The sequence below is a fragment of the Zootoca vivipara genome, chromosome 6 (genome assembly GCF_965207765.1).
Source record: "Zootoca vivipara chromosome 6, rZooViv2.hap1.1, whole genome shotgun sequence".
NCBI classification, from domain to species: domain Eukaryota; kingdom Metazoa; phylum Chordata; class Lepidosauria; order Squamata; family Lacertidae; genus Zootoca; species Zootoca vivipara.
Window position 1 is genome coordinate 30,231,992 of NC_142589.1, and position 12,535 is coordinate 30,244,526.

The 12,535-nt window shown below is 42.5% G+C and overlaps 1 protein-coding gene across 5 annotated transcripts in view; it reads left to right on the plus strand.

Moving 5' to 3' along the window:
• ADCY7 (adenylate cyclase 7) overlaps positions 1 to 12,535 on the plus strand; it is a 92,875-nt gene that overhangs the window by 45,357 nt on the left and 34,983 nt on the right. For all 5 annotated transcript variants that reach the window (XR_015950504.1, XM_088671863.1, XM_088671862.1 and 2 more), the window contains exons 5-10: positions 341 to 490; positions 1,533 to 1,678; positions 2,683 to 2,794; positions 5,806 to 5,933; positions 7,779 to 7,937; positions 10,086 to 10,218. Coding sequence is in view for 4 of the 5 variants with exons in the window: in XM_088671863.1 (XP_088527989.1) it covers positions 341 to 490; positions 1,533 to 1,678; positions 2,683 to 2,794; positions 5,806 to 5,933; positions 7,779 to 7,937; positions 10,086 to 10,218 (828 nt within the window). In the remaining variant the exon portion in view is untranslated. The remainder of the gene's footprint in view (positions 1 to 340; positions 491 to 1,532; positions 1,679 to 2,682; positions 2,795 to 5,805; positions 5,934 to 7,778; positions 7,938 to 10,085; positions 10,219 to 12,535) is intronic.

The following is a 12,535-nucleotide window of genomic DNA, read 5'->3' on the forward strand; positions in this document are numbered from 1 at the left end:
TTGTTGCTCCCCCTTGTGCTAGGGAAGGAGCGAAGCTAGAGCCCTTAAGGATATTCACAGTTCACTATTAGCACCACGTAGACACATCCAAATAGAACAAAATAACCCCATGATATCTAGCTAACTTTGGAGGAAACAGCAGTTGGTGCAGGAATATGGAGACTTACATATAATGTGCAGTTGTATTTACTGGGTAATGAAACTTGGGCCAGGAGTCTCTTGTCAAGTGCTGGACAAGAGAACAGAAAAAGAGCTGATTTAGCCTTAATAAAGTTCACAGATTATTTTACTTATAAAATTTTGAGTTTGTGATGTTGGGGCATTTTATTTATTTCCTCAGGTGCTTGCCAATGCTGTCATTTTTCTCTGCGGTAACCTGATGGGTGCATTCCACAAACATCAGATGCAGGATGCCTCTTGGGATCTGTATAGATATACTTTAAAGTGCATCCAAGTCCAAATGAAGCTGAAGATTGAAAAGAGGCAGCAAGTGAGTGAATCAATGCTTTAAATACGTACACACTGTCTAGCTCTTTTAACGTCATCATTTGGCCATACCAGGAGATCATCACTTTGTCAGCAAGTTCTGCTCACCAAAGGACACCCATACATGTGCAAAAGGAGTCAGCAAAATGGCTGGAGTAAAACAACCATAATTGAACTCTTTCCAAAATTTCCATTGTAAGAGAACATTGGACCATGTTTTGGGCTGAATTAATGAGCACCTTTCCTGCACAGCAATTTATTCTTTCCATTTCTATGACCCTCACCACCACTAATGCTGACGTTTTTAGGGTATTTTTATTTTAAATATTAGTGTTACTTTGCATTTCTCAGAACTTTAAGAGGTAGGCAATGTTTTTGTGGCTTTTGACTGCAGACCTTGCCTCTTTGCAATTCTGATTCCTACTTTTTTTTTTAATGGAATTGTAAGGTCGACATATTGTAAGAAGCCCCTTAAGTGGGTGTAACATTGATAAACCACTTGATTCTTAAAAACCAACAATCCTATAAGCAGTTTACAACAACAACAACAACAACAACAACAACAACAACATGAATTATCAGTAAAAACAACTATTTAAAACATTTTTTAAAAAATTAAATTAAAAATAAGCTAAAACCAAATTAAAACTCATTTCACCCTTCTGCATGTGACTTTAAGGAAAATGTTTTTAGCAGACGCTGAAAAGAGTGCAGTGAAGGGGCCTGCCTGATGTCAATAGGCAGGGAATTCAAAAGTGTGGGTGCAGCCACACTAAGATATCATTTTCTTACAAGTACTTGTAACAGTGCTAGTTGCACGGATTGAAGTGCTTTAGAGACTGTATATGAGGCAAGTTACAGGTAGGTAGCCGTGTTGGTCTGACGTAGTCGAAACAAAATAAAAAAATTCCTTCCAGCAGCACCTTAAAGACCAACTAAGTTTTTATTTTGGTATGAGCTTTCGACTCTTGCAGGTATTTACTCTTAAAGGGTGTGGCATAAGTCCTAACAAAGCAAAATGAATAAGACCCACTCTTCCCTCTTAGGAAAGCTTGCTTTTATCGATACTGCCGGCTCATATCTCTATGGGAATGAAACTAGCCATCATAGAACGCCTGAAGGAAACCAATGACAGGAAGAAGCACGACAACAACTTCCACAGCCTGTATGTGAAACGGCACCAGAATGTTAGGTGAGCTGTGTAACTCGCTCTGGTTCTGTTCATAGTTCTTTCTGTTGCCTCAGTATACTAGAGACCCAATCCAGTTCTTGCCATTTATTTGTTTTGCAACAAATTCTGGGCCACCGGCATTAAGCAAAACATGGCAGAGAACAGGATAAAATCGATAAAATTTCATGCATAAAACAAATGGAAAATATAATGCCAAAGTTATATTTGGGCCAAAGTTGTAGAGTTCTTTTTTGTGGGGGGGGGTAGTCGTTGAGCTTTTTTTTTTTGCAAAATATATATATGTAAAGAAGTTTTAAAACTATTTTTTAGGAAAATTGCAAAAAAAACAAAAAACAACCCACCACTTTTGATATGAGCTGCCATATACCCAGGTTTTCCTGGACATTTTTGCCGCTTTCCAAAAAATCCATCCGGATGCCATTTTTGACAGACAAATCCTGGCTGTGTCCGGGATATTCCAGACATATGGCAGGCCTATATTGGATCAACACACTTGGATCACCCCTCAAGGGAAAGCCTGGGTGAACAGGTGAGCTTCAGTACCGTAGGTGCCTGCCTGATGTCCATTAGAGGCACATTCCAGTGGGCAGCTGCTGCCACACTAAAATCCCTAGTCTTAGTGGAATATGCGAAACTTGGGAGCATATATCACTCTTAAAGGCTGTATATCCCAACGATCCAAATGATGGACAGTTGATATTGCAGGATTAAAAAAAGAGCAAGTGAGTTTTGCATGTGAATCAATTGCTATCAGAAACCAGGGGAGCCATATCAGTGAGGAGTAGAGTAGATGATTAAAGGGTTGTAGTCAATGTTAGTTTTGCCTAAGTTGGTCATCCATTAATTTCAATGGGTCTACTCTTGAGTGGAACTAACATTGGATGTAACCCATAGTTTGGTGCATATGTGCGCAGTTCTTAGCTAATGTCCACGAAGTTTAAATATCTACATCGCTGATGTAGAAAATGAAAAACAATTTAATTGATTTTGGCTTCCTTGCATAGCATCTTGTATGCAGACATTGTAGGATTTACTCGTTTGGCAAGTGACTGCTCTCCCAAAGAGCTGGTGGTGATGTTGAATGAACTCTTTGGCAAATTCGATCAAATAGCAAAGGTAAGCAACTTCTTGATAGAGGACCCTCTTGTCATTTTAAATATTATTATGTTTTAAATGCCGTATTTACTCGAATCTTAATGTGCCATCAAATCTAATGCATACCTCAGTTTTCAAAACCTTGAAACCAAAAGAAGTATTTGCTGGCGAATGTAAATGTGCCATCGAATCTAATGTGCACCTTAATTTTCGCAACATAATTTGGCCAAAAAGGGGTGAACATTAGATTCGAGTAAATACAGTAATTATAGATAAATCTTCCAACTATTATTACACCGAGACTAATAAGGTGTGGTAATGGTGTGATGGTCTGGTTCACATGTTAGCTAAATTGTGGTTGGGTTTGGGCAAACCACTGGCTATATTTGGATGTCACACTGAACTATGGTTTAGCACCATAGGAACAAGCTACAGTGAGCCTTGAGCTTGCATGCTCCTCCTCCTCCTCCCCCCTCTCCTTCTCCTGTTTGGCCAAGAGGACTTCAGAAGATTCTCCTTCAAGTTAACAGCAGCTTCCTGCATTATCCAAACCAGGAAATTTAGCTAACCATTGCTAATGTTATTTTCAAATGGCCCAGCTTCAGAAGTTGAAGTTGACATGTATGAAAATAACCTCCATTAATCTTAAGGATTAACCCCAGTTTGCTAGTCTGGATAATGTACAAACTATAGGTGAAAGTGAAAGTTCCCAAACCCAACTTTCCTTGCTGCACAGGTAGAGGAAGAGGGCATACAAACTCACTCCTGCCTTGTGCATGTCATGCTGAATCAAGGTTTAACAGAATGTGTAAGCACAGCCATTATTTGCTATTTGCATCCAGATTCGCAAACTATGGTTTTCTCCAAATCTGACTGGTAAACTGATTTCATGCATTGGTTCCAGTTCTGGTTCGGAGGGCAAATGCAGAACTTAAGCTTGACAATTGTGATGCCGTGGCAATGATGCAACATTGGTTAGGCTGTTTCATCTGAACCATGTTTAAATTACTACTTCTCTGTTTTGTATTTTGCAAATTAAGAGAAGTTATATTTAACAAGTTTTAAATCTCCCAAACTCTTATATTTATAAGAGTTAACAACAGTTGATAGGTTGAACATGCCATTTTAGCACAAAGGAGTTTTCTGTGTCTTCGGAATCTGTGGCCTCAATCTATATTATATTCTTTCAAAGTACTAGCAATGTTCACTGTACTGAGCATGTGGGATTTATGAGCATCTGTCTCTATTTATGGAAGGTTCTATTTCCAACCATTTCCATTCTATTAATATTATAAATGCTCATGATTAGGGAGTTATGGTCTAAAAGTGTTCTGTTGCTGAACTATCTCTCATTAAAGGCAAAGAAGCAATTGGGATGTTAACTTTCATTAAAGGCAAAGAAGCAATTGGGATGTTAACTTAATTAAGCCTTAATGGATGTGGTAGAATTGAATCACTAAACGTACTGAAACAGCTAGTGTGCTAAAATGGCATAAATGCATAATTAAGATGTTTAAAGTTCTGTCTTCCTTTTTCAATTTTTCCTTGTTTCTCATACAATTCCTTGCATGTTGGTTGTTAAAGTTTGCGGAGACTGGAGAAGGATAAGGGGGTGGCCTTGCTAAACTTCTGAAATGATTTATATTGAGGCTAACCAAATCCAGACCATTATGGGGAGGGATGTAAGATTTTCCATTCTGCCCTGTGTTCATCACACACAGCGCTGCTTACGTTATCAGCATTTGCAGTTGCTGCTGCTTTCAATCTGCGAACAATACATGCGTCTTCCCATGTAGACACGTGTTCAACCTGTGCATGACCGTGTATATGCGTGGCGCCTGGAAATCAATAAATCAATTCTAAACTGCAAAAGACACAAAAACTGCAAATATAGCTTTTAAAAATGTGAGAGAATGGCTAGTGCAACCCCAGGACCCTTTGTAACTGCAATCTCATGGGGTTTTCAAGGGTTTACAGGGGTTTAGAGGGTGTTTATAGGCCTTTTAGGTGGTGTTTTCCTCTATACGTGATTTCACGTATACATGCTACCCAGGAACATAACCCCCATGCATAGCTGCCAAGTCTCCCGTTTTTTTGCGGGAAACCCCCAGATTTTAATCCGTTTCCTGCTGTTATCCCGAATGGAAAAAAATCCCGGAAATCCCCCAGATTTCCTACCTGCCAGGGAGGCTCCGTTTCAGGTGCCGCTCTGCCCATGTCTGGGCACCGGAAATCGGGCAGAGCAGCACCGGAAGTTGCTTCTACGCATGTCTGAACATGCGTAGAAGCGACTTCCGGTGCCGCGCCGCTGCTGATCCTGCATTTTTCAACAGGAGACTTGGCAGCTATGCCCCCATGTAAGTGGGGAGATGCCTGTAATTAAGTGATTGTGTTTTCCCACTTGATCTGTGTTTCTTTTGCAGTGAAATGAGTAGGGTTAAATAACAAGGTGACAACATAATTTATATAATTTGTTCGTTGCAGCAGCTAGCGAGACAGATAATGTTAGTTTCGGCAGAAGACGAACTGCAGCAGAATGTTTCCCTTCCACACATGGGCCTAATGAGCACACACTGGCAACTTCCACTGTCATTTCTGTTTTTGCTGGAATTCTCCAACATCCCTAATTATGTGTTGATTTTCAAGACCCATTTCCGCATGCACAACAGGACTCCCCTCTGGCTGAGCTTCGTAGGGGAAAACTGGTGATGGTTGACAAATTATATTTCAAAAAAGATTGCCCACCATTACTGATAAGCTGTGATTCCTGCATTGCTGAGGGTTAGACTACATGGCCATTTGGGACCCTTCCAACTCTGTAATTTTATGATTTCTCATAGTCCCTGAAAAAAACAACCCCTGAGGAGCCCCAGAGTTCCTCAGAACAGAGATAGTAAAACAGCAGCTCCAGATAAGGTCAGATTTGTTTGTTCTGCAAAGTAAAGCCTATAATTTGTGTTCCTTAAGATAGATACTTGCTAATTCATATCTGCAGCATTTCTGATGACTCGCATGTTGTTGTTGTTTTGCAGGAAAATGAATGCATGAGGATAAAAATTCTGGGTGACTGTTATTACTGTGTCTCAGGATTACCTGTTTCCTTGCCAGTGCATGCCAAGAACTGTGTGAAAATGGGCCTCGACATGTGCGAAGCTATAAAGTATGTACGGTACTTTAAAAAAAAAAAAGAGTTTAAATAATATTTGGAAACATTAACAAGGTAGAACTAAAGACATGAGAATAGGTTACATAGTAGTGTGCAAAGTATACGTCCCCAACATGGCGACAGAAAAAAGTGTTGCTGTCGACTGCCTGTTTTGTGCATCGCACTAAACCAAACCATGGCTTAGCATTAATGGACAACTGTGGGCTCTGGGGGAGGAGATTGTGGCCTCTTTATTCCTCTCCAGTAGTTCTGCTGATGCATCATTGTTTAGTTAAGCACAGCATCCAAACCTGGGCTCATGGTTTACCTGTGCTGACAAAGCACAAGCTGTAAACCACAGGACAAACCATGGTTACAGCTCATAGCTAGTCTGAAGAGAATGAGGCCATAGTAATTGGCCCAAAGTTGGGGAGGGCCCATAGCTTAGTGGTGAAGCATATGGTTTGAATGGAGGACATATTGAGTACATTCTCTGTTATCTCCATGCATGGCTGGCAAAGGCTTTTGCCTGAAACTCTGAAGAGCCTCAAACAGTGAATATAGACAGCACCAAGCCAGATGGATCAATGGTTTAACTCAACATAAAGCAGTTTCCTGTGTTCCTAAAATGACAGTAGACAAGCAGTTCTAAAGCATTATTTGAGTCTGTGTTTGGGAGTTCAAACTATGGCTTGGGTTCTAAATGATGGTTACTGCAAACCGTTGAGCCACTGTGTTTAATGTGTATGATAAAACAAGGGCAAGTATTTAAAGAAACATGTGAAAGCATCAGAGATGATGGTTCGTTTCTCTCTGTATTCAGTGCTCCTCTACTCACGAGGTAAAGGTAAAGGGACCCCTGACCATTAGGTCCAGTCGTGACCGACTCTGGGGTTGCGCGCTCATCTCGCATTATTGGCCGAGGGAGCCGGCGTATAGCTTCCAGGTCATGTGGCCAGCATGACAAAGCCGCTTCTGGCAAACCAGAGCAGCACATGGAAACGCCGTTTACCTTCCCGCTGTAGCGGTTCCTATTTATCTACTTGCATTTTGACGTGCTTTCGAACTGCTAGGTTGGCAGGAGCTGGGACCAAGCAACGGGAGCTCACCCCGTCACAGGGATTCGAACCGCCGACCTTCTGATCAGCAAGCCCTAGGCTCAGTGGTTTAACCACAGCGCCACCTGGGTCCCTACCTTCCCATTATAGCGGTTCCTATTTATCTACTTGCATTTTGATGTGCTTTCGAACTGCTAGGTTGGCAGGAGCTGGGACCAAGCAACGGGAGCTCACCCCGTCACAGGGATTCGAACCGCCGACCTTCTGATCAGCAAGCCCTAGGCTCAGTGGTTTAACCACAGCGCCACCTGGGTCCCTACCTTCCCATTATAGCGGTTCCTATTTATCTACTTGCATTTTGATGTGCTTTCGAACTGCTAGGTTGGCAGGAGCTGGGACCAAGCAACGGGAGCTCACCCCGTCACAGGGATTCGAACCGCCGACCTTCTGATCAGCAAGCCCTAGGCTCAGTGGTTTAACCACAGTGCCACCTGGGTCCCTCCTCTACTCACGAGCATAGACTAAATTGTCTGATGGTCTGGCTCAGTATGAATCCTTTTCCTATATTCCACTGTCCTCCATTGCTTGTATAGATGGTTACTCCAATTTGTTTAAAACACTCAATCCATCCCACGTCTTCTCTCATTTTGGCTGTTGACTTGAGCACAGGGTGGACCACATCCCTAAATTTCACATTGATGTTTGCAGTAATTAAGAGAGAAAGCACCAGCATAATTTTGTGGGCATTAAGATGGGGGAAGACTAGGCACCTCTTCCAATCCTATTCTGATCTGTTTTGCAGACAAGTGAGAGAAGCCACAGGAGTGGACATCAATATGCGAGTTGGCATTCACTCTGGGAACGTGCTCTGCGGTGTAATAGGGCTTCGGAAATGGCAGTACGACGTTTGGTCTCACGATGTCTCCTTAGCTAACCGAATGGAATCTGCGGGAGTTCCTGGGTAAAGATTTCCCAACCTGAAGTTGTAATTCGCCTGGTGAAATTATGCCCTTTTTGTCGTTGTGCTGGAGATGTGTAGAACCTTCACAACGCTAGGAGCAAAACTAAACCTGAGTAATGGGCATTGTACCACACTGTTCAGAAGGAGGGCTGTTTATTGCCTCTAAAGTCTATGGATGTTATTTGCTGGTTGATTTTTCTTCCTTTAATGCATTTATCATTTGATGTCTTGTCGTGGTTGCTCGTCATATAGGCCACAGAGGCCTCATCCAGGCCCTACATTTAAAGCGCACGGCATGGATTTGACCATGGTTTTGATAGTTTGTATGGTTCCATACCATGCCTACCCAATCCATCATTGAAATGGCTCAGGACCATCGGGTTGATTCTCTTTTATATATGAGCATAGAGGCTCTTCTGTCATTGGATAATCCCCTGCCCCCCCCCCCCGATCCTGAGTGTTGGCATTGCTGAAACTTTCCCTAGTGCATAAATAATAACAATTAGCTGACTGGAAGCTAGCAAGCAAATGAAACGGTTTAAGTAAACAAATGATCACATTAAGCAGTATAAGATGTTGATTTACATAATTAAAACAGTGTTGGCAGCTCCCCCCGCACTGCAGCTCACCTCTGCCGGTGGACAAATTTATTAGAGAGTTTTATCAATCGCTTGATCAAAGAGCTCTCCAAGTGATGTCCAGATAAGTAAGACCTGTAGGTAAAACACAGGTCAAATCCACCAACCAATGAAACACACACACACACACACAAATGCATATAAAACCATTGTACTTAAAACACAGATAAAAATCAATACAGCTTTTAAAAACAAATATAGCTTGCTGGTTATATGTCTGGGTAGCTGGTTCCCTTTTGGAGAACAACCCTAACGATAGGAAGGTGCAGGGAAGAAACTATTTAACCGAAAGAAGGCGTGTGTATATGTATTTGGAGCTTAGTACATTACAGCTGGGGTTGTTTCAGAACACTGCCTGAGAAACTGTGACGCTAGCCAGCTGAGTAAACTCTTGGATGGTTCTGCATTGTGTAATATATCTAGATGTTGCTCTCGAGAGCTTCCAGCCCTTTTTGAGAGCCATTCAGCAACTTGTTCAGAGAGGGGTGGTGGAGGGAAGAGTGGGGGGTTTTTTTGGTATAAATTTGAATTAATGTTGATGGCCTCCCCGGCACACGCAAGCTGTCCTTGAAAACGAGATGAGCAGTTTGCACAAGTATTGAGAGTGTGTTATATTTTATAATGATCCCTAGGGCTATAGCTAATCCATGTGTGATTCACTGTGCATATAATTAACATTCGCTTGCATTAAATTCATGTGCGGTACTGAATGCTGCTGCATGACGGCATCTACTGATAATAGTAGTAATCATGTCGCCATGAATATACATAGTGCTTTGCAGACAAACACAAGGGAGGGGGAGACAGATCTGTGCCTTAACAGGTTTACAGTCTATATTTTTGCTCGCCTCATCTCCCACACTGCTGAAAGAAAGGGTGCCACATAACATTTGTTCCACACTTGCAAGGAATCATTCCTGCAGCCTGGCAACACCTGCACTTTGGTACTCCCTGCCAACTGATACTAACTAGGCAGGTGCTTTCTCTGTACAGTACTATACCGCTGAAACCTTTTTGTTGTCCTTCTTGAAGGAAGCCTATCCAGACATGCAAACTGGGACATGCATTTTGATGTGCAACTTTTATTTTATAATGTGTGCTTTGAAAACTGCTCGTTCATTTTGAAAATTTTAGGTTAACTTGCTTTTAATGTCTGATATTATCGGTATTTTTTAATGCGTAATCTATTTAAACCTCCTGGAGGTTTTGACAATTAAGCAGCAGATAAATCCTATCTATATACCTTCCTTATTAAAAGAAAATAAAACTGAAGGCACTGCGCAAAGCCCAGTGAGGAATGCATGAACAATTGTGCTATGATGGATTGCAAATAAGCAAAGCTGTTAAACAGCAATGCTGCCAGGATCCTGGATTTGGCTTCCAAGGCGTGAAGCTGTTGAGAAGCACAGGCTTGTCAACAGCAGCCATTGATATGGAAATGAATAACTTGCAGTGACCTTTCTGCAAATGTTTCAAGTCTTTTGTGCTCCTGTCTTTTCCCTCTCTCCAGCCGTGTACACATCACAGAAGCAACCCTCAGTCACCTAGGCAAAGCTTATGAAGTGGAAGATGGGAATGGACACCTCAGAGACCCTTACCTTGAATCCATGAATATCAAAACTTACTTGGTGATAGACCCGAGGGTAGGTGTGCTTTTACCCTAAGATACACGTGCATATTGCACTCCCTTACAAGTGTGCGCACACATTTGTCTGCCTGGCTTATTATTACTTTTAGCAAGTTATAAATGGAATGTTGCCTGACATCTCCCTCCCCATTGGCTGAAGTGCTGTGACATCATCACGTTCTCTGATTGTTTGGAAAGTAGATGCCCCGTGGTAAAATGTTTGCAAACAATGTTGCACCTGTGAATGAAGTGGAATTTATTTATTTATTTATTTTAAAAAAGTTTGGCTGTAAAGAACTTCGTACTGGAATTGAGGGTGTGATAACCGTGAGCTGTTTTTTTCAGGAAGGAAGGAGGAGCAGAGATAGAAATCCTGGGCAGACAAGGATAGCAAATGGGATGCAGGTGGTGACAAAGTTAGATTGGGCAACCCGGAAGCAGAGTGGCTGAATAAGCCCATGGGTGGGGGAGACAAAAGGACGGAGTAGTGGTGGGGGAGGGGAGAGGGGCTAGGGAGAACCTTGCATAGGGCAGGGATAGCCAATGTAAAGCCTTCTGGGTGGTCTTTGCTACAACTTCCAGGGTTTATGGGAGTTGTTTCCCATGAACATTTGAAAGGGGCACTACATTGTCTTATCCCTGGGGAGAAAAGGGATGGAATATAAGAGCGAGACTCAGAACTGGGGACCAGTGAACCATGCAGAGTGTTGATATGAGTGAGCCTGAATTTTCACATTGATTTGAGCAAGCCAAATCTCTCTGCAGGTTTCTGGGGCACATTTGGGTTTCTGTGTGCATATGAGCCTGCACAATAATATATATCTGACAACATTTTTGTTGTGCATGAGGGGGAGTCAAATAATTCACTTTTTAGTTCTGCAGTCTAAAAAACACACACACAAAAACCCCACACCTTGTATTTTGTAGCTGAAATAAGTTGAGCGAGTCTGCAGGCTTAATCTTGGTCAAGAAACCCCTCAATTTATTTTGCGTGGCTGTGCTTATGTTTGTTAGTTGTTGTTGTTTTGCTTTAAGTTTCTCAAGCTAGAGAAAGGAGTTGCAGGGTGGGTGTGGGGGGTGGGTGGGAACTGGGACAGCGAAGGCAATAAACCACAAAGAAAGATAGCCACTGTGGACTGAGAACTGGGAGCACAGACGGTGGGAAGGCAGGGCTGCAATTGCATAACGAGGTTGAAATAAGCATTAGACATTCAGTTGCCAGGGTCCACAGATCCATGAAACAATGGCTTATAGAGTTTGGTCTCCAAGGAACACTTCAAGTATCCAAAAAAGGCTGCTCTTTAACTGTGTGTAATTAAAAGAATACGCTTCAAGCCTCCCACGTTCTGCCTTTAAGTGCAGTTCCACTGGCATTCTGAGAAAAAGCGACGAGAAAATAAAAGGTACTCCAGGGTGATCCAGTTTGTTCTGCTCAGCTCACAAACGAAACTGCATGCTACAGTTGAGGCCAGCGCCCTCTTAAGCTGGTTCCCAAGATTAAACGTGTGTCGAGTATATGCCGTGGATGTGGCATGAGACCTGTTGGACACACTCATGCCTCTCTTTTGCCTTATCCCTCACCACTAATAACTATTTTAGGTGTTAGTGCTAGTGTGCAAAGCCCTAAATGGCTTGGGACCCCAGTATGCAAAGAAGCAACTCCCCCATGTCAACCATCTCAGTCCTTATGATTGACAGGGGAGGACCTGTTGGTGATGCCACCTCCGACTGCTGCCAGGTTGGTGCTGACCTCTGACAGGGCCTTATCAGTGGTGGTTTCCCATTTGTGGAATGCTCTCCCCAAGGAGGAAAAAAGACATTCCTGTTTACCTAGGCATTTGATGCCTGAGAGATACTGGCCATAGAAGACTGGTAACTGTGAGAGTATAGGATTGCTTTTGGATTTTTAAAATTGTTTTTAAACTTTTTAAATAGGTTTTTATTTTATATTTTGTTTTATTAGCACATTATTTGATTAGCACATTCGTATCTTGCCTTTCCTCCAAGGAGCCCAAAGAGGCATACATGGTTCTCCTCTTCGTCCGGCAGAGCTTTTCTGGGTTGTACAGGCTGGCCCAAAGGAAGTGATAGAACCAACGGTAGCTCGCTGTGACTTGTTTGCAAAGCATTTTGAGGGGGAAATTGCTTTCATCCAACCAAGACCTTGACTCTGCTGTTACAGCAGATGAATCTCATGGGGTGTCCAGAGCACAGTCTAGTCCTGTTGTGTTGGATGAGTTTCAGTTGGTAAGGCTCAAGGATGTGGACAATGTACTTGGATTGGTCAGGGCGACTGCTTGTGCTCTAGACCACGGGTGTCAAACACAAGGCCC